Source organism: Carcharhinus amblyrhynchos, chromosome 7 (assembly GCF_965287045.1).
Source record: "Carcharhinus amblyrhynchos chromosome 7, sCarAmb.v2.hapA, whole genome shotgun sequence".
NCBI lineage: Eukaryota > Metazoa > Chordata > Chondrichthyes > Carcharhiniformes > Carcharhinidae > Carcharhinus > Carcharhinus amblyrhynchos.
In genome coordinates, this window is record NC_137330.1 from 103,857,891 (window position 1) to 103,880,253 (window position 22,363).

General features: G+C 44.8%; 1 protein-coding gene across 1 annotated transcript in view; it reads left to right on the forward strand.

Annotated features, from left to right (window-relative positions):
* Positions 1-22,363, forward strand: part of ccdc162 (coiled-coil domain containing 162) — a 179,119-nt gene that overhangs the window by 5,148 nt on the left and 151,608 nt on the right. Inside the window, exons 3-8 of the mRNA XM_080193446.1 lie at positions 6,392-6,502; positions 8,437-8,550; positions 11,810-12,004; positions 15,778-15,943; positions 19,208-19,303; positions 20,178-20,335. Of these exons, the coding sequence (XP_080049572.1) occupies positions 6,392-6,502; positions 8,437-8,550; positions 11,810-12,004; positions 15,778-15,943; positions 19,208-19,303; positions 20,178-20,335 (840 nt within the window). The remainder of the gene's footprint in view (positions 1-6,391; positions 6,503-8,436; positions 8,551-11,809; positions 12,005-15,777; positions 15,944-19,207; positions 19,304-20,177; positions 20,336-22,363) is intronic.

The following is a 22,363-nucleotide window of genomic DNA, read 5'->3' on the forward strand; positions in this document are numbered from 1 at the left end:
TGGTAAAGCTTGTAAGTTTTGAAGGTTCTGCTGACGGAGCCTTGATGAGTTGTTGAGGTTTGCAAATTGGAGACATGTTCCTACATCTGATATTTAATTCTGTATGCATACCTCCAAATCCTCTGGCCTGATGACAGCACAGATTGGAGATTGGACTTGGAGGTCTGTGGACCTAATTCACGATGCTCCCAATTTTCTGTCCACTCGCAGAAGAGCAGTTTTTAACTGCATTTTATATAGACTTGGGTCTCTAGTTTATGGCAGTACTGCACCTGTGTTGATGGCAGATGTTGACTGGCAGCATTCAGTATCATGGATTCAATCAGACTGATACTGAAGGATTAGTGAAGCCAATCCAAATTTGATGATTGATAATGAACAGTTGGTTATTAGGGAATATAACATCAGCTTATATACAAAGTCCATATTACATGGTGGTTCAGTGCTGGGATCTCAACTTCTTACAATTTATATAAATGTCTTGGATAAAGAGACTGAAGGTATTGTGAAGTTTGCTGATGACATAAAGTTAGATAGGAAAGTAAATTGTGAAGATGACATAAGGAGGCTATGAAGGGACATTATAGGTTAAGTGAGTGGGCAAAGATCTGGCAAATGGAATATAAAATGGGCAAATGTGAAGTTGTCCATTTTGGCAGGAGGAATTTTTATTATCTAAATGGTGAGATATTGTAGAACTCTGAGGTGCAGAGGGATCTGGGTGTCCTACTGCATGAATCATAGAAGGCTAATGTGCAGATGCAGTGAATAGAATGTTATTGTTTATTGTGAGGGGAATTGATTACAGAAACAGAAAGGCTATGCTTCAATTATATGTGGCGTTAGTGAGACCACATTTGGAATATTATATACAGTGATGGTCTCCTTATTTATGGAAAAATGTAACTGGTTCGAAGCAGTTCAGAGAATGTTCACTAGACTAATACTAGTCATGGGTGGGTTGTCTTCTCAGGGAAGTTTGGACAAACTAGGCTTGTATTTACTGGAGTTAAGATGAGTAAGAGGCAACTTGAATGAAACCTTTAAGATCCTGAGGGTCTAGACAGACTGCATGTGGAGAGGATGTTTCCTTTTGTGAGAGAATCCAGAATTAGGGGGTTAGTGTTTAAAAATAAGGGGTGGCATTTTCCCAAAGAGTGGCAAAGTATCAGGTTCAGACTGAAAACCAGTGTGTTTCTCCCCTAACAAACAGGCAAGCTTTCCTTCTACACCTTTTGACACCTTGTTAAAAATGCAAGGAGTGTGTTTTACGCTGTCATTCCTGAGGGATAGGCCAGATTGGGACAACCCAATCTCAAATTGAAGTTAAAAATCCCCTCCTTCATCATCACTAGCATCAGGGCATCAGATCATCGCACCTCCCCACCCCAGAATGCAGGCATCCCCCTCTCCCTTACAATTCAGGCTTCCCCACTCCCCCAGTGGAGGCAAACTCCCCCTCCTCTCTCTATCGTTGCATTCCCCACATGATGGGAAGCCTCCATTGAGGTTCCCTAGAGATCCTGTCCCTGGCCCTGCCCTGGCAGTGCCCAGCTGAGGTAGAGTAGCACAGTGTGCAAGCCAGGGACCCGGTTTGATTCCCAACTTGGGTCACTGTCTGTGCGGAATCTGCATGTCCTCCCCGTGTCTGCGTGGGTTTCCTCCGGTGCTCTGGTTTCCTCCCACAGTCCAAAGATGTGTTTGTTAGGTGGATTGGCCGTGCTAGATTCTCCCTCAGCGTATCCGAACAGGCGTCGGAATGTGGTGACTAGGGGGTTTTCACAGTAACTTCATTCATAATGGAAGCCTACTTGTGACACTAATGAATAAAAGAAAACTGCTTTCCTCATCACCTGGGGGGTATACTTAACACCGAGACCCTGGCATGGTCACCACGATTGGATTCTGGTTTTGCAATGGGTGAACGTTAACAACCCTAACGAGATTTGTGTCTGTGGTGAACAGGTCTGGAAAATCACCCCCAAGACATTGCTCATTTAAGGTGGAGATGAGGAGACCTTTTGCTCTCAAAGAATTGTGAATCTTGGGAACTCTCTTCCTCAAAGGAAGTGAGGGCAGAGTTTGTGGATATTTTTAAGGTAGAGCTAGGTGGGATTTTTGATTAACAAGAGGTTGCAGGGTTATCCGGGGTAGGCAGGAATGTGGGGTTAAGGTTACAGTCAGATCCGCCATGATTTTATTGAATGATGGAGCTAGCTAGAAGGGCCGAGTGGCCGATTCCTGCTGTTAGTTTGTGTGTCTGTTTATAAGAAGGCAGCTCATCGCCACTTTCTGACAGGGCAATCGGGGACAGGCAATAAATGCTGGACTCACCAGCGAAGCCCAAATTCCACAAATGAATAAAAATAAGAAATGTACTGCTGAAATGTTATTTTGTGTTATAAAAACCAACCAAAACATAAATCTTGTAAGGGAAGACTTGAGTTGGTTTTCAACACCTGCTGAGAGTGAGCACTGTACAGCTCACCGCTTCCTCAGTATAAGAACATAAGAACATAAGAACATAAGAAATAGGAGCAGGAGTAGGCCATCTGGCCCTTCGAGCCTGCCCCACCATTCAATAAGATCATGGCTGATCTGTCGTGGCTCAGTTCCACATTCTCGCCCTCTCCCCATAACCCTTAATCCCTTCTCTTATCAAAAACCCATCAACCCGCGTCTTAAAAATATTTAGCGAGGCAGCCTCCACCACTTCAACGGGTAGAGAATTCCAGAGATTCACCACCCTTTGAGTGAAGAAGTTCCTCCTCAACTCCGTTCTAAACCGCCCCCCCTTTATCTTGAGGCTGTGCCCCCTAGTCCTACTGTCCTTTCTGAGCGGGAAGAGTCTCTCCACCTCTATCCTATCCATCCCATTCATCATCTTATACGTCTCAATGAGATCTCCCCTCATTCTTCTAAACTCTAACGAGTACAAGCCCAGTTTATTCAGCCTCTCCTCATAGCTCAACTCCCTCAACTCCGGCATCAGCCTAGTAAACCTCCTCTGCACTCCCTCCAAGGCCAAAATATCTTTGCGCAGGTGCGGCACCCAAAACTGCACACAGTACTCCAGCTGCGGCCTCACCAACGCCCTATACAGCTGCAGCAAGACCTCCCTACTTTTATATTCAATCCCCTTCGCTATGAATTTATATTCAATCCCCGTATCGGCCTTTGAAATGCAAGTAGTTATTTGTACACAATGTTTTCTGCTTCAAAACAAAAATGAAGAGAATAATTAACTTGGACAGGCAACACAACATGTTGGTGGTTCAGCAGACTGTGCCAGTGAGTGGTGGGGCAGGGGTTTGTGTCAATACTTTCTCACACAGCAAGTCCTCACTCTCCACTGGGCTGTTAGAAGAAGGGAGAGGGGTGGAAGCAAGAGGCAGGCACCTTTCCACAGGGCACGGAAAAACAGAGAACTTTATTAATGCTTCAGAAAGTAAAACATATCTACAAGTAACTGGATAAAATGAGTCCACCAGTCACCAGGGAGCCCTTCCCCCAACTTTCTGCTCAGAAATGGAGAACTTAAAGAAAAAAAAGACAGAAACAAAAATAAGTTTGCTTAGTTCTAATTCTCACTACCATAGAATCCCTACAGTGCAGAATCATAAAATCCCTACAGTGCAGAGGGTCTGTACTGACCACAATCCCACCCAGGCCCTATCCCCATAACTCCACATATTTACCCTGCTAATTACCCTGACACTAAGGGGAAATTTAGCATGGTCAATCCACCTAACACACACATCTGTGGACTGTGGGATGAAACTGGAGGAAACCCACACAGACACGGAGAGAATGTGCAGACTCTGCACAGACAGTGACACAAGCTGGGAATGGAACCCGGGTCCCTGGTGCTGTGAGACAGCAATGCTAACCACAATGCACCGTGCCATCCAGAAGGAGACCATTGGCTGATTGAGACTGCACTAACTCTCCGACAGAGCGTCATACCCAGGACCAGCCCCTGGATTTTCCAGCCCCGCCCACTGCCGGGTTCGCCCAGTCCCTCCAGAGGTCAATGGATTTTTGCCTGTCCTGCTGTATCCCCTGAACTGGGTCCTGGGATTTTCCAGCCACTCCCGTCAGCTGGGTCTTTGGTTCCCGTCAAAGTTGACCCCTAGCGGTGGGTTCACTGATGGCAGGGCAACTGAGCTACACAAAAGCCCACAGACTTTGGTGGGACTGGGCGATCCCACTGACAGCCAATGGCTCGCTGCACCCGCTGACAGAGAGCCCATCATGATGGAGGTGGGGGAATCTCAGTGCCAATGTGTGAAGAACAAGGGAGACAACTCCAGAGGTAAATTGAACATATTGATGTGAAACATGTAACATTTTTGTTCAACATTCTTTTTCTGGACTTGAGAAATAATCAGGTTGTGTAATTACAGGCTGATAAGTTTACCTGAGCAAAACTTATCAAAAGGATAGATATTGGAATTTAAATTAATTAATCAGCGAAGATCATGTGTGTCTGTGCACAATCTGCATGTTCTCATGTGTTATCAGATTCTGATGAAACAAATAGTGACATTGTTAAATGATCTATTAGAGCACTGGAACCACTGGTGGTACTGCTGCCTCTCAGTGTCAGGATCTGGACTCAGTTCTGGCCTTGGGTCACTGTATGGAGTTTGCATGTTCTCCCCGTGTCAGCATGGGTTCCCTCCGGGTGCTCCGGTTTCCTCCCCACAGTCCAAAGATGTGCAGGTTGGGTTGATTGGCCATGCTGAGTTGACTCTAGTGTCAGGGGGATTAGGAGGGTAAATGTATGGGGTTACGGGAAAAGGGCCTGGGTAAGTCTGTAGTTGGTACAGACTTGATGGACCAAATGGCCTCCTTCTGTACTGCAATGATTCTATGAATTGATAGGAATCAACACCCTCTGATTTGATTTGATTTGATTTATTATTGTCACATGTATTAACATACAGTGAAAAGTATTGTTTCTTGTGCGTTATACAGACTAAACATACCGTTCATAGAGAAGAAACGAGAGATTGCAGAATGTAGTGTTACAGTCAGAGCTAGGGTGTAAAGAAAGATCAACTTAATGCAAGATAAATCCATTCAAAAGCCTGACAGCAGCAGGGAAGAAGCTGTTCTTGAGTCTATTGGTACATGACCTCAGACTTTCGTATCTTTTTCCCAAAGTGAGAAGGTGGAAGAGAGAATGACCGGGGTGCATAGGGTCCTTAATTATGCTGGCTGCTTTGCTGAGGCAGTGGGAAGTTTAGATGGAGTCAATGGATGGGAGGCTGATTTGTGTGATGGATTGGGCTACTTTCATGACCTTTTGTAATTCCTTGCAGTCTTGGGCAGGCAGGAGCCATACCAAGCTGTGATACAACCAGAAAGAATGTTTTCTATGGTGCACCTGTAAAAGTTGGTGACAGTCGTAGCTAACATGCCAAATTTCCTTAATCTTCTAAGAAAGTGGAGGGGACATAGCTTTAAATTAGGGGGTGGTAGTTATAGGACGGCTGCCAGATGTAGGTTCTTTACTCAGAGGGTAGTAAGGGTGTGGAATGCCCTGCTTGCAGCAGTTGTGGACTCGCCAACTTTAAGGGCGTTCAAATGGTCAGTGGATAGGCATATGGATAACATTGGAATAGTTTAGGTTAGAGGGTCATTAGATTGGTTCCACTGGTCGGTGCAACATCGAGGGCCGAAGGGCCTGTACTGCGCTGTAATGTTCTATGTTCTATGCGTTGGAGGTCTCTCTTAACTATAGTGTTGGCATGGGGGGAACCAGGACAAGTTGTTGGTGATCTGGATACCTAAAAACTTGAAACTCTTGACCCTTTCTACTCCCCATTGATGTAGACAGAGGCATGTTCTCCTTTGCACTTCCTGGAGTTGATGGCAATCTCCTTCATTTTGTTGACATTGAGGGAGAGGTTATTGTTGGTGCACCAGTTCACCAGATTCTCTATCTCATTCCTGTGTTCTGCCTTGTCATTGTTTGAGGTCTAACCCACTACAGTGGTGTCGCCAGCAAATTTGAAAATCAAATTTGACTCAGCCGCAAAGGTAAATACATGTGATCCAATTGGAAAATGCTCTCTACGTCGATTATATATTTGGGTAGATGTTAGGTTGTTGTGCTGCCTCTGTAGGGCTCTGGTCACATGTTTAGTTTGTGATAGTATCGGCTGCTTGGTGGGTTTTTAGTCAGTCCAGCCCAAGCCTTTGTACAGTGAACAGCTTCTCAATAAACCTGCCTTGTTGATTGCAACTAACCCAGGTGCTGCGACTACCTTTCTTTTTATCCTCAAGATTGCAACATGTACCACAATATCCTTTAGTAATCTTGAAAATATATTTCTGATCGATAATTGCTTTAAACTGCGATTATTTTTGTCTCTTTCTGTAGGTGGCTGAAGCCAAACCACTTTTAATTCAGGCGGATGTTATGCAGAGAGAGCTTGAGAGCTGTTTAACACTGGAATATACGACTGACAGTTTACCTCTTCTCCTCCACCAGGTTACCTGCTGTTTTTAATACATAAATGGTGTAAAGTGCTGTCAATTTCACCTGGTGGTGGGGGTTCCAGCCTGCAAAACTGTGCACTCAGCCCCAGTGTATGCACACAGCTTTGATTTGAAGTTTCTGAGGCTTCTGAGGCAAATTCAACTTGCACTACCTTGAAAATGATTCCATTGACAGCTGAATGGATTTCTGCTCCAGCCACCTGTGTTTATTTTCATTTCCCTTCATGGTTGAATGTAGCACAGGCGGTTAGCACTGCTGCCACACAGAGCCAGGGACCTGGGTTCGATTCCCAGCTTGGGTCACTGCCTGTGCTGCACGTTCTCCCCATGTCTGCGTGGGTTTCTTCAGGGTCTTCCAGTTTTCTCCTACAGTCCAAAGATGTTCGGGTTCGATGGATTGGCCATTTTAAATTCTCCTTCAGTGTACCCGAACAGATGCTGGAGTATGGTGACTAGGGGATTTTCACAGTAACTTCATTGCAGTGTGAATGTTAGCCTACTTGTGATGAATAAGTAAACTTTACTTTACCTCAAGAACCCCATTGATTCTGACCGCAATGTTGACAGAGTCTAAGCCTGATTGATAGCCTGTTATTTATTCAAAACCATTGTGGTTTGCAAAAGTGGAAGTGTGAAATTGACATCTCCTCTCTATCAGCGGACTTCAAAGGGGTCTGCTCACACCTGCAGCTTCTGACAGGGAGATAGGAAAATCTCTGCTGCAGAATGGAGTGCTGCAATGATTTACCTGCCGGGTGATCAGGGGACAAGTAAATTAAAGTGACCGGGCCACTTCAGAATGATCACATCTGTAAGGCAGGAATGCAGGTGTTGATCATTGGACTGCCTGAAATCACCATACCATATCAGGTCTGACAAAGCTAGAGGGGGGCAGTCCAGCCATGATGTCCCCTTGCCCTCAGCCTGAGCCTACCCAACCCCAGGACAGCTGGAATGGAGCTAAGTACTTGCTAGACTATTTCAGAGGGTGGTTAAAAATTATCCGTATTGCTGAAGATCTGGAATCATCCACATCGGAAAAAGTAAGATCGGCCGATTTCCTTCCCTGCAGGACCGGATGGGTTTTTACAAGAATCTGGTAGCTTCCTCCAGTAGTAGCTTTAATTTAATTAATTGAATTTGAATTCCCAAGTTGTTGTGATGGGATCTGAACTCATGTTGTCCGGATCATTAACCCAGGCTCCTGGATTATTCATCCAAGAATGTGACCCCAAATTACCATACCTGGAACACTAACCTTAACACCCAAAAAAGTGCCGCATTCTTCCTGTGGAAAGGTGGCAAGTTGGCAGAATGCAATAAGTGAGATAAATATCATTTTTCCAAGATGGTCGGAGCTTCCTACTTATTCTGACAGTGAAACCTTGATCCATCTCAAGTGAAGTATAAATGGCTGGTTCTTGCCTCTTAATTGCATTAAGCGTGCATCAGGTTAACCCTGCTGACGCTGGGTGAAAAACATGAATATAGTCAACTTCATCCCATTGCATTAGAAAATAGGAGCAGGAGTAGGCCAAATGACCTTTTGAGCCTGTTCCACCATTAAACATGATCATGGCCAATCTTCTATCTCAAAGGCTTACTCCTCTCTCTCCATATCCCTTGACACCTTTAGGGTCTAGAAATCTATTTCCTTCTTAAATAGGCTCTTGGCCTTCACAGCCTACTGCGGCAGAGAAGTCCACTGGTTCACCAGCCCCTGAGTCCAAAAAATCTCTGGCTGGAATTCTCTGGTCTTGAACGCCTTGCTACCACTGCCGTTGAGAACGGAGAAGTTGATGCTCAGCCAACTCTCCATTCACCGCAGCGGGACTGGAAAATTCCAATAGCAGGCAAGGTCGGAGAATTCCGGCCCGTGTTTTCAAATCAATTGCTGCCGTTTTCACTGAGGATCATTCTGGTCAGTTTTTCACAGATCGGGTCCACCAGCTGGTACAGTGCAAATATCTGCACATGCTCAGATGGAAGAGATTCTGTCAGCATACAAGCATCATTGAGCAAATTTATCCGCTGTATAAGGTAGGCCACAAACGATGACCTTTGAACTTCTTCACTGGCAGAGCAATGCAGTCACTGCAAAGTAGGCCATTGTGGCTTGAGTTCACTTGGCAATTCCAAGGGACAGTAGTTGCCTGGGGACAGAACATCAGATAATGATTTTGGAAGTGAATGATTTGTTGTGGATGATTTCAATTCAATTCCGTTGCTGGTAAAATCTGACATTGCAGTAAGTGTGCTTCAGAAACTGTATACTGTTGTTACTCGATTATAGAAAGGATATTATTAAACTGGAAAGAACTCAGAAAAGATCTACTAGGATGTTACCAGGACTTGCCGGTTTGAGTTATAAGGAGAGGCTGGATAGACTGGGACTTTTTTCCCTGGAGCGTAGGAGACTTAGGAGTGATCTTAGAGAGGTCTATAAAATAATAAGGGGCATAGATCAGCTAGATAGTCACATCTTTTCTCAAAGGTAAGGGAGTCTAAAACTAAAGGGGACAGGTTTAAGGTGAGAGGGGAGAGATACAGAAGTGTCCAGAGGGGCAATTTTTTCACAGAGGGTGGTGAGTATCTGGAACAAGCTGCCAGAGGTAGTAGTAGAGGCGAGTTCAATTTTGTCTTTAAAAAGCATTTAGACAGCTAACATAGGTAAGATGGCTTCAGAAGGATATGGGCCAAATGCGGGCAGTTGGGACTAGTTTAGTGGTTTAAAAAAAACAGGCAGCATGGACAAGTTGGGACAAAGGGCCTGATTCCATGCTGTAAACCTCTACGACTTTAAAAGTAATCTGTTGATTTGAAGCACTTCAGGATGTGTCTAATATGTGACAAAATGCTCTTTCTTTCTAAGAGGCGCAGAAGGTGCATTACTTCTGGATAACCTCTGGGTCTCTGGATTACTAGCCCAGTGATAATCCCACTGTGCCTCCCCATGGTTATTCATGTTTACCACTGTCAGATATAGAAGCACAACAGCAGGGCCCCTGGCTGTTTTTGAATAGAGAGCACACCTGTGTTTTGTTCAGCAGCCAGTTTTATCTCCGGAGGGGAGAAACTTTTATATAGATGATCTGGAGGAGGGAACCGAGTGCAGGGTGTCGAAATTTGCTGATGACACCAAGATTGGGGGAACGGCAAATTGTGCGGAGGGTGTGGAGAGTCTGCAGAAGGATCTAGATAGGCTGGGCGAATGGGCCAGGAAATGGCAAATGGAATTTAATGTTGGCAAGTGTGAGGTGGTCCACTTTGGTAGGAAAAATGGTAGGAAGGACTATTACTTACGTGGCGAAAAACTGCAGCAGGCGACGGTGCAGAGGGCCCTCGGGATCCTTGTGCATGAATCGCAAAAACCCAGCTTGCAGGTGCAGCAGGTGGTCAGGAAGGCGAATGGGATGCTGGCCTTCATAGCGAGGGGGATTGAATATAAAAGTAGGGAGGTCTTGCTGCAGCTGTATAGGGCATTGGTGAGGCCGCAGCTGGAGTACTGTGTGCAGTTTTGGGCGCCGCACCTGCGCAAGGATATTTTGGCCCTGGAGGGAGTGCAGAGGAGGTTTACTAGGCTGATACCGGAGTTGAGGGGATTGAGCTATGAGGAGAGGCTGAATAAACTAGGCTTGTACTCGTTAGAGTTTAGAAGAATGAGGGGAGATCTCATTGAGACGTATAAGATGATGAATGGGATGGATAGGATAGAGGTGGAGAGACTCTTCCCGCTCAAAAAAGACAGTAGGACTAGGGGGCACAGCCTCAAGATAAAGGGGAGGCGGTTTAGAACGGAGTTGAGGAGGAACTTCTTCACTCAAAGGGTGGTGAATCTCTGGAATTCTCTGCCCGTTGAAGTGGTGGAGGCTGCCTCGCTAAATATTTTTAAGAAGCGGGTTGATGGGTTTTTGATAAGAGAAGGGATTAAGGGTTATGGGGAGAGGGCGGGAAAGTGGAACTGAGCCACGACAGATCAGCCATGATCTTATTGAATGGCGGGGCAGGCTCGAAGGGCTAGATGGCCTACTCCTGCTCCTATTTCTTATGTTCTTATTTCTTATGAAACACCTTAATTTAAGCAACTAGAACATCTCTCTGCTGCCCTCATTACCAGTAATCCAGAGACCCAGGGTAATACTCTGGGGACCAGGGTTTGATGACCACCACAGCAGATTGTGAAATTGAATTCAGTAAAAATCTGGAATTAACAGTCTAACGGTGAACAGGAAACCATTGTTGGAGGGGTGGGAAATATGCCAGCCTAGCCTGGTTTTGACTACATGTGAATCCAGATTCACAGTAATGTGCTTGACTCTTAAATGCCCTCTGAAATAGCCTATTCAATTCAAAAGATGGGCAATAAATGCTGGCCCAGCCAGTGATGCTCATACCCCATGAATGAATAAAAATGTTACTTCTTAAGTAAGTCTAGAGGTTTTGCTCCCACCACCCTGCCAAAAAGCAAATTCCAAGTGTTAATCTCTCTTTGAAAAATAATCTATTGACAGCAGTCTTAAAGTTACCTTTCACTAGTTTAAACTGATGTCAGTATGTTTTACTCCCACTGTTTAAAATTCTATTCTGGATTAATCTTTTCCATGTCATTGACTATTGTATTATCTCTAAGATACCTTCTTTCCTGAATGAAAGAAACAACCTTCTCTTATCTTTCCTCATAAACTCCTGTCCCTTTCAATAGGGATTAGTCTGTTGCTGTTAAATACAGCAACTTTTTTCTAAGTTTCCTTTCTTTCTTGCCAGCCGGAACTAGACAAATCTTTAAGTGCTCGAGCTTGACCAAAGCACCAAATACATGTGAATGTGACATGGCCTGGGTTTAGATTGGAAGACCACCACACCATCTGTCAAGATTCTCAGGAAATCTAAATCCTTCACAAATCTGGACTGAACCTTGAGATTTCCACTATTATTATGTGGTGCTCTGCGATTCCAAACACAAGTTTATCAGTGTTGCATTAATGGTTAATGGCAGGCGTAAATGTCTTCCAAAAGACAGAATTCTGGACAACATTGGCATCAAGGAAAGGGATCCACAGGCAGGGGAAACAGTGAACAGAACTTCACCACTGGTATTCTGTACAGAGTCTTTAGATTGGTATAAGTATTGAGATACAACAGTTCTCATTTTCCTGATGGTAGTCCAAGTCAGAAGCTTGTGCTAAAATCTCGTGGACTTTGTGTTGACCTTCGAGCTTGTGTTTGTGGTGGTTTGAAATGAGCTTCCTTCACCCCAGTTGCTGCAGTCATTTAACCTCTCCTTTTCCCCACATTGCAGAAACAGATTGCCCGTATTACGAAGGAGTACGATGACGCTCTTCAGAGAGCTCAGAGGCTTTCAGCAGCCAGGGAATGTCTTTTAACAGAAACAGGGAGTGCCAGTAAATACGTGACCCAGGAAGATGTGATTATCTACCTTCAGTGGTTGGTGTGCCATCTACACTCCCTGAACACCATCCACGAGTACTTGAGGGTAAGAAAAGAATTGAGGACCTGATAATGGTTCTGCTTATCTGTAATCCTGTTGCACATGTACTCTACTGAGGTGTACTTTGAAAAAGTGTAGCTGTTCCATTTATTCTTATGTAGCAGTTTGATGATTCATTGTAACTATTCATATTTAGGGATTTTATACTAAAATAATCTCAATTAACAATAAAAATGTAAGAATATAGGTTTATATTCTTTTATATTTATTTGGTGTAAAGACAAAGGGTAGAATCTTGAGTCCACACTCTCCGTCCACAGAATTGCCAGGGGGGGCAGGGGGTAGGTCAAGATCTGACAAAACCCGAAAATTGCAAATCTCGCCGGTGAGATCATGTTCTCTGATTTTTGCCACCGGCAGCATAATCGGCAAGAACCCAATTTGAATACATTAAAATAAATTTGAATCTACGACCCTCGCTATATTCTACCCCTCACAAGATTTTCGTACCTCGTTGATGTGACATCATGGGTGGCACAATAGCACAATGGTTAGCACCGCTGCTTCACAGCGCCAGGGACCTGGATTCGATTTCCAGCATGGGTCACTGACTATGTGTGGAGTTTGCACGTTCTCCCTGTGTCTGCGTGGGTTTCCTTCAGGTGCTCCGATTTCTCCACACAGTCTGAAAGACGTGGTGGTTAGGTGCATTGACCCAAACAGGTGCCAGAGTGTGGGATTTTCACAGTAACTTCACTGCAGTGTTAATGCAAACCTTACTTGTGACTAACAAATAAAATAAATGAGTAAACGGCAGTAAGGCTTACAACAGGCTCACCCAGAGCTGAACTTGTCATGTGGATCTCCTCCACCCCCCAAGGGCGCAATTGTCACTACAACCCCCTAGGGGAGAGGGTCATGGTCAGACAGTACCCTAGCACTGCCCCCAGCACACGTTGGCAGTGCCAACCTGGAACCCACTTTTTATGGGCAGTTAAAGGGACAGGATCTGGAGAGAAAACTGGCCAGTGGAGCTGGGGAGTTCCACACCAGGTTTCTTTCCAGAACTGTCACTGCCAAATTCTCATGAGGTTCCGTCCAAAGTCCTGAAACAAACTCCTCAGATATGCATCTGAATACTGTTCCAGAATCTGCCCAGAACATTCTTGAAATGAGTGTAATGTCTTGAACATTATAGAGTATATGTATAAAATAGTTGCCTGAGTGGCAAAGTCAGACAAACATTTGGGGGAGAAGGTAATAGAGGGTAATTTTGCTGGAAGACTGGAGGGGGGAAGAAATATAACAAAGGGTGCAATTCTAAAGATGTAGGTGCAGGGGAGCTTAGGGACATATGATGGCAGGGCAGTTTGAGAGAATGCTGAAAGATGCTTAGGTGACCCTGGACTTTATAAATAGCAGGATAGAGTACAATAGCAAGGAAGCTATGTTAAACCTGTATAGAACACTGGGTCAGCCTCAACTAAAGTTTTGCATCCAATCATAGTTTTCAAAAGAGAATTGGATCATTATTTGAAGAAGGAGCATTTACAGGGTTTCAGGGAAAAGACAGCAGTGTTGTACTAGGAAATTTCTCTTGTAGAGAGCTTATACTGACACAACCCATGTTAAGATCCGATTAGGGGCCAATAACTTTTTGTTAAAGTAGGCAGAGTTTGAAATCTCAGTTACCCACTAGGGTGATAAAGCTACAAGATTCCATGGTTTTAAACAAAAAAAAAACAAACTTCACTGTACAAAATCAAAACTGTAAAACAATCTACAATACAATAACATTTGGAATTTACATGAGGTACATATGAATTAACCAGCAAACTGTACTCGACCTCACCACACCCACATTGAATGAGAGATGCAGCCAAGACTGATCCCATGGATTTCTCAGCCACCCACCCAGATATCAGTGATCATGATGAGTCACAATATTTCATTAAAATCATGGGGGCGATTCTCCCAAAAAAATTCTAAGCATCAAATTCATGCAAAAACTGAGTAAATCGTGATGGATTTTTCAACGGGAGTTGCAAAATGAATCTCCCACGCTCAATGTACTGCAGAGTGTCCCAACGTGAATCAGTCCAAAAATCAGTGGGCAGGACCTAATCTCACTGGCTTAGCTCCGAGTGAGCCACTGCACATGCGCCGATCTGTTAACGCTGAGATCGGCGCATGTGCAATAGCCCCACACTGCCAACCTCCTGATCGCAGGCCACCTTGATCACTGGCCAGCACAGCAACCCCACATTGCTGGCCCTCACCCCCCCCACAGCCTGATCGCTGGTCCCCCCCAAACATGCCTGGGCCAGGTTCGATCCCCCACCACTGTCCCCAGCCCACTTCAATGTCCCCTCCCAATGCTCCCCCTCCCCAGGCCCTCCCTCTGTCACTCAGCCCAAATTCAAAGTGTCTGTGGGACCCTCCACCTGCACTCTTTGCCCTACAGAGGGCCTGCCCGGTGCCAACGTACCACCTGGGTATTGGTACTATGCCCCTTGGGCAATGCCAGGGGCCCAGACAAGCACTGCCAAGGTGGCAATGCCCAGGGGGTATGTCCCCCGTGCCTGACCCTCTTATGGGGGTCTTGATTGCCTTCTTCAGTCCAGTGGGGTGGGCCGCCAGTTCCCTGGGACTTCAGTCCTGGGCCTGCTAATGGGATTTAAATTATATGGAAATGATAATTTCCATAATTTATTCAGCTCTGCGCTGATTCCTGGCATGGAGCCGATGGTGCAGGATATCTGGCACTCGAAACCCATCAAACGGCCTCCGCTCGAGTCCCCTAGCCCACTGCCTTACAAAAACAGCACAGTGAGATGGGAGAATTGCCCTCTCCCCCATGTCCGTCAGGGGGCATTTCAACTCTTTGCCTTTGAAGATCTAGCCTCTGAAATGCCTCAGACAGGTTCAGACAGCCTCATGATGCTCACGTTCTAAAGATTAAATCTCTTCCCCTGAGACTGCATTCCATGGAATTCACAAAGCTACACTCCCAGCTCAGAATACTAGCACACTTGCTTTGCTAATCTCTGGCTGAGCTGATACTGAACTTGGGTTTCTCTGCACTCGAGTCTTGAGCTACAACAACCCATACAAGTCTCTCTGGGTTTCTCTGAGCTCTAACTATACCTGATGTTCTGCCATCTTACTCAGCTCCCCAGGACTTTTCTGAGTCCTAACTGCCTGGAATTTGCAAACAGCAACCCCCTTTCAGCACGGCCTATCCCCCTGCTGCCAAAATCTCAGATAAATCAAAACCAGAGAACTTTATTCAACTCCACACATTTCCATGGCAACATAGCTTTCCAAGATCCACTGAATGACAAAGCATCTCCCTGTTCTGCATTTCTTTGTAAGCAGTGTAGACACCATGGCTGGTCCAACTCAATATTGCAGTTTGTAATTTAATGGCCTTGTACTAGGCTGTGTCCCAATGCAGAGAAGCTTCCAGGTCAGTTACCAACAGTTTTCATTTGCCTCAGTGATGCCCGCATCTCACGGTGGTGTTGCAGTGACTCTAGTCCTGCCTGCTGTCTGATTAACAAGCTATCTCCAGGACCATGGCACTCTACCAGCCTTGTTCCTGGCATGTGCAGTCCCAGAACCCTCATTTACTTCCAATGTCTGGGTCCAGAAATGTGCAGGAGAACCCAGTCTGTGGATTTTGGAGCGTGAGTGAGTGAGGGGAGTGTGAAAATGTGAACGTGATTCCACCTGTAAGGAATTTTTTTCAGGAATGATGAGACGTACGTGCTAAGTGAACAGATGGCTCAACTTCTGTGATTCTTGTTACGTTGCAGGTGTTACAGTATGTGCCCATGTCTCATAATATTGAGGTGACGCCCGAGAAGCTTTCTGATACCTTCACGGATGATGAAGACAAAGGCAGCACCATCACGTTGCTGTCCTCTTTATACGCTCCTACACGTCCCAGCACAGCTTTCTCCAGTCTTTCTGGATCTGCTGGTAAGGAATCCAATGTCACAAAGAAGGCTTCACAAACAATGCAAAAGGGTTGCAACAGTCATGTTCAAGCAGCCATTATTCAATGAAACCCACTGTGAAATTATATATAGGAGTCGCAACTTTAAGAGAAAAATTGGCTGTAGTTTCAATTCAGTTGGGACATCAGCACTTCTTACCTCCCACTAGAAAGTGGGCAGCACGGTGGCACAGTAGTTAGCATTGCTGTCTCATAGCACCAATGACCTGGGTTCAATTCCAGCCTTGTGTGACTGTGTGGAATTTGCACATTCTCCCCATCTCTGCATTGGTTTAATAAGAACATAAGAACTAGGAGCAGGAGTAGGCCATCTGGCCTGTCGAGCTTGCTCTGCCATTCAGTAAGATCATGGCTGATCTTTTTGTGGACTCAGCTCCACTTACCCGCCCGCTCACCATAACCCTTAATTCCTTTATTGTTCAAAAATTTATCTATCCCTGCCTTAAAAACACTCAATGAGGTAGCCTCAACTGCTTCACTGGGCAGGGAATTCCATAGATTCACAACCCTTTGTGTGAAGAAGTTCCTCCTCAACACAGTCCTAAATCTGCTTCCCCTTGTTTTAAGGCTATGCCCCCTGGTTCTAGTTTCACCCGCCAGTGGAAACAACTTCCCTGCTTCTATCTTGTCTATTCCCTACATAATCTTATATGTTTCTATAAGATCGCAACTCATTCTTCTGAATTCCAATAAGTATAGTCCCAGTCTACTCAGTCTCTCCTCATAACCCAACTCTCTCAACTCTGGAATCAACCTAGTGAATCTCCTCTGCACTCCCTCCAGTGCCAGTATATCCTTTCTCAAGTAAGGAGACCAAAACTGTACACGGTACTCCAGGTGTGGCCTCACCAGCACCTTATACAGCTGCAACATAACCTCGCTGTTTTTAAACTCCATCCCTTTAGCAATGAAGGATAAAATTCCATTTGCCTTCTTAATTACCTGCTACAAACCAACTCATAGAGTCATACAGGTTTACAGCATGGAAACAGGCCCTTCAGTCCAACTTGTCCGTGCCGCCCTTCTTTGTTTAAAACTCTAAATCTAATCCCAATTGCCCGCGTTTGGCCCATATCCCTCTATATCCATCGTACCCATATAACTGTCTAAATGTTTCTTAAAAGATATAATTGTACCTGCCTCTACTACTACCTCTGGCAGCTTGTTCCAGATACTCACCACCCTCTATGTGAAAAAATTGCCCCTCTGGACACTTTTGTATCTCTCCCTCTCATCTTAAACTTAAGCCCTCTAGTTTTAGACTCCCCTACCTTTGGGAAAAGATATTGACTATCTACCTTGCCTATGCTCCTCATTATTTTGTAGACCTCTATAAAGTGACCCCTCAGTCTCTTACGCTCCAGGGAAAAAAGACCCAGTCTATTCAGCCTCTCCTTATAACTCAATCCATCAAGTCCCAGTAGCATCCTAGTAAATCTTTTCTGCACTCTTTCTAGTTTAATAATATCCTTTCTTTAATAGGGTGACCTGAATTGCACACAATTCCAAGTGTGGCCTTACCAATGTCTTGTACAAGTCCAACAAGACACCCCATTCCGACTGATGAAACCAAGCTGAAACCACTCTGTCCACCACTGATTCCACTTTCAAGGAGCTATGAACATGTACCCCTAGATCTCTTTGTTCTGTAACTCTCCTCAATGCCGTACCATTAACTGAGTAAGTCCTGCCCTGGTTCCATCTACCAAAATGCATCACCTCGCATTTGTCTAAATTAAACTCCATCTACTATTCATCAGCCCACTGGCCCAATTGTTCAAGATCTCATTGCAATTGGAGATAACTTTCTTTACTGTCCACTATACTACCAATCTTGGTGTCATCTGCAAACTTATTAACCATGCCCCCTATATTCTCATCTCCTTGTGGTTCTTGCACAAGGACACCCAGATCCCTCTGCACAGCAGCATGCTGCAATTTTTTACCATTTAAACCATTTTGTGTTATTTCTACTAAAATGGATGACCTTACATTTACCAAGATTGTACTGCATCTGCCAGGCCCTTGCCTACTCACTTAGACTATCTATATTCCTTTGTAGACTTTCAGCATCCTCTGCACACTTTGCTGTGCCACCCATTTTAGTGGCATCTGCGAATTTTGACACACTACACTACACACCAACTCCAAGTGATCAATGTAAATCATAAATAGTTTTCTCTGGGTCCTCCGGTTTCCTCCCACAGTCTGAAAGACGTGCTGGTGAGGTTGAATGGTCATGCTAAATGGTTTGGTGGATTCGCAGGAAAACTACATTGGGTTACGGGGATAGGGCCTGGGTAGGATTCTCTCTGGTAGAGGCAGCGTAGGCCCGATGGATCAAATGGCCTCCTTCTGCACTGTAGGAATTCTATGATTGTATGAAAGATGTGGTGAGCAGCAATCTGTGAGGGTCTGTATTGAGGTCACTCTTATTACACCATGGTCCTAGATTTAGGGATTAATATTGAAATGTACTAATTATGCCAAACTTGAGGCTGGGAAGTTGTTGGTTGAGGAGATGGGATGGGAAGGGGTGCCACAGCAAATTGTGGCAAGGGTTTTTCATAAAGGCAAGGGAACAAAGGTACACTAGTGGCAAGGCAGATAGATGATAGGTGTAGATAGATGTGAAGTGCTTTGTTTTAGAAATAAGAACAGGGAAAGTGATTTTGCATATTTACCAGGATGTTGCTAGGTTTGGAGGATATGGACTATGAAGTAAAGTTTATTTATTAATCACAAGTAAGGCTTACATTAACACTGCAGTGAAGTTACTGTGAAATTTCCCGTAGTTGCCACACTCCAGCACCTGTTCGGGTCAATGGACCTAACCAGCACGTCTTTCAGAATGTGAGAGTACCTGGAGGAAACCCACGCAGACATGGGGAGAATGTGCAAACTCCACACACACAGTGACCAAAACTGGGAATCGAACCCCAGTCCCTAGTGCTATGAAGCAGCAGTGCTAACCACTGTGCTACCGTGCCGCAAAGACAGGTTGAACAAACCTGGATTGTTTTCATCGGAGCGTCTGAAGATGACAACTTGTGACACTAATAAATAAACTTAAATCTTAAACTTTATTTTAATCTGTTGGTTGCAAATGAAGAATTTACTGTTATTTTTTAATGTTAATACATGGTTTACTATCATTTGGTTGTTGTAATGTGTAGTGTACCATTCTTTGATAGTTGTAATGCGCAGCATTCCCTGATCATTTCCAGGATTCCTATCAGGTAAAACCTCCGCTCTCCTGTCATCAGCTGGAACCCACACCATCTCGATCTTCAACAAATACTCCAGTGTCCTGGGCTTTGAAGGTAAGGGTGAAGCAGAATTGAAACATGTGTTGTGAATCTGCCCTGTTGCAGTGGAATGTCCTAATGAAAGATCTTCTGCTGTGAGATACTTACAGCTATTTCCACTGCTTTCACAAGGCTCACCATTGTTGTCCATGGATGACAGACCTCTGACCCAATTGCTGGGAAGTATTCAGGGATCTTAGTCAAGCAGAGATTGAGAAAGGCTACTCCGGAACCAGTGTCTGTCAACAGATCGATTTTCACTCACAGAGATGTCAGGATTGGGAATACTGTGCCTGAAAAGTTGGTGGAAGCTGATTCCATCAATAGTTGCAGGCAAACAGTGGGGGCGTTAAGGGACTAAGCATAACTGCTTTCTCAAAGAACTAATACAGGGCCACTTGGCCAAGTTCTGTGCTGTGTTTTTTTCTTCATTCATGGGACATGGCCAGCATTTATTGCCCATCCCTAGTTCCCTGAGGGCAGTTGACAGTCAGCCACATTGCTGTGGCTCCGGAATCACATGTAGGCCAGACCAGGTTAGGATGGCAGATTTCTTTCCTTAAACGACATCAGTAAACCAGATGGATTTTTCTGACAAGCAGCAATGGCCATCAGTAGGTACTTAATCCCAGATATTTTTTATTGAATTCAAATTCCAGCATCTTCCATGGTGGATTCGAACCCAGGTCCCCGGAACATTAGCTGAATTTCTGGGTTAATACTCCAGCGTTAATACCACTTGGCCATCGCCTCCCCATACATTTCTGCTGATTCTATCAGTGCTCATGCACTACCGTGACAGATCTTAAAGACCTTTGACCACTTGTGCTACATGATATGAAAAACTGAAATATTATCAGCTGGTGCAATGACTTCTGTTTTGTTGCAGATGTGTTTGATTTTGAAGTTAACCTTTGTCTACCTGTACACAAACTGAACATTGAGGAGTTTAAACCTCTGCTTCAGTTCCTCCTTTCTCACTTTGGTATTGAATATGATGTGGATGATATTGGAAACACTGCGAATGAGATGGAGCTATTCACACTGGTAACTGCATCCTTGTATACTCAAGTTCCTAAAAACTCTCCTCTCTTTTATTATGTTAGTCATTCTGCCTCTTTCCATTCCAGGAGTTTGGGAAAGAATGAGGTGGACTACAGTGGAACGGTGGCACAGTGGTTAGCACTGCTGCCTCACAGTGCCAGGGACCCAGATTCAATACTGACCTTGGGTGACTGTCTGCGTGGAGTTTGCACGTTCTCCCTGTGTCTGCGTGGGTTTCCTCCCACATTCCAAAGATGTGTGGGTTAGCTGGATTGTCCATACTAAGTTGCCCCTTGGTGTTCTAAGAACAAAGAACAAAAAAAATTATAGCACAGAAACAGGCCCTTTGGCCCTCCAAGCCTGCATTGACCATACTGCCCTAAAACCCCTACCCTTTTGGGAACCATAACCCTTTGTTCGCATCCTATTTATGTATTTGTCAAGATGCCCCTTAAAAGTCGCTACCGTATCCACTTCCACTACCTCCCCTGGCAACGAGTTCCAGGCACCCACTATTCTCTGTGTAAAAAATCTGCCTCGTATACCTCCTTTAAACCTGTGCCCCTCGTACCTTAAACCTGTGCTCCCTAGTAATTGACTCTTCCGCCCTTGGAAAAAGCTTCTGACTATCCACTCTGTCCATGCCTCTCATAATCTTGTAAACTTCTATCAGCTTGCCCCTCAACCTCTGTTGTTCCAGTGAGAACAAACCAAGTTTCTCCAACCTCTCCTCATAGCTAATGCCCTCCATACCAGGCAACATCCTGGTAAATCTTTTCTGTATCCTTTCCAAAGCCTCCACATCCTTCTGGTAATGTGGTGACCAGAATTGAACACTATATTTTAAGTGCGGCCTAACTAGTGTTCTATAAAGCTGCAACATGACTGCCAATTTTTAAACTCAATACCCCGGCCAATGAAGGCAAGCATGCCGTATGCCTCCTTGACTACCTTCTCCACCTGCACTGTCACTTTCAGAGACCTGTGTATCTGTACACCCAGATCCCTTTGCCTATCAATATTTTTAAGGGTTCTGCCACTTACTGTATATTTCCTATCCATATCAGACCTTCCAAAATGCATTACCTCACATTTGTCTGGATTAAACTCCATCTGCCATCTCTCCGCCCAATTCTCCAACTAATCTATATCCTGCTGTATCCTCTGATGGTCCTCATTGCTATCTGCAAATCCACCAATCTTTGTGTCATCTGCAAACTTACTAATCAATCCAGTTACATTTTCCTCCAAATCATTTATATATATTACAAACAGCAAAGGTCCCAGCACTGATCCCTGAGGGACACCATTAGTCACAGCCTCCATTCAGAAACATACCCTTCCACTGCTATCCTCTGTCTTCTTTGATCGAGTCAGTTTTGTATCCACCTTGCCAGCTCATCTCTGATCCTATGCAACTTCACCTTCTGCACCAGTCTGCCATGAGGGATCTTGTCAAAGGCCTTACTGAAGTCCATGTAGACAACATCCACTGGCCGACCCTCATCAATCATTTTCATCACTTCCTCAAAAAACTTGATCAAGTTCGTGAGACACAACCTTCCCTTCACAAAATCATGTTGCCTCTCACTAAGATATGTAGGTTAGGGGGATTAGTCATGGGAAATGTGTGGGGTTATGGGGAAAGGGCAAGGGTGTGGGCTTGAGTAAGGTACTCTGTCAAGAGAGCTAGTGCAGACTCAATGGGCCAAACGGCCTTCCCCTCACTGCAGGGATTCTATGTCCAGAAACAGAGGACATGGGCAGTTTAGCAGGATGGGCAAACAGGCAGTAGCTGTAATTTAATAATTTTATCCAGGTGAATATTTGCAGTTAATGGGAGTATGTATTAATGTAAAGAAACGGAAATGGGTGGGCCTGAGAAGGTAGAACAGAATCATTTTATTGTGGGGTAAGTACAGAATTCCTTCAAAGCGTGATCACTGGCTAATCACTCCTGCTGCACAGGAATGAAAAACAAGCAGAGTTTGATCCTGAGCCACACAAAACAATTTTAGTAGGAGAACCTGG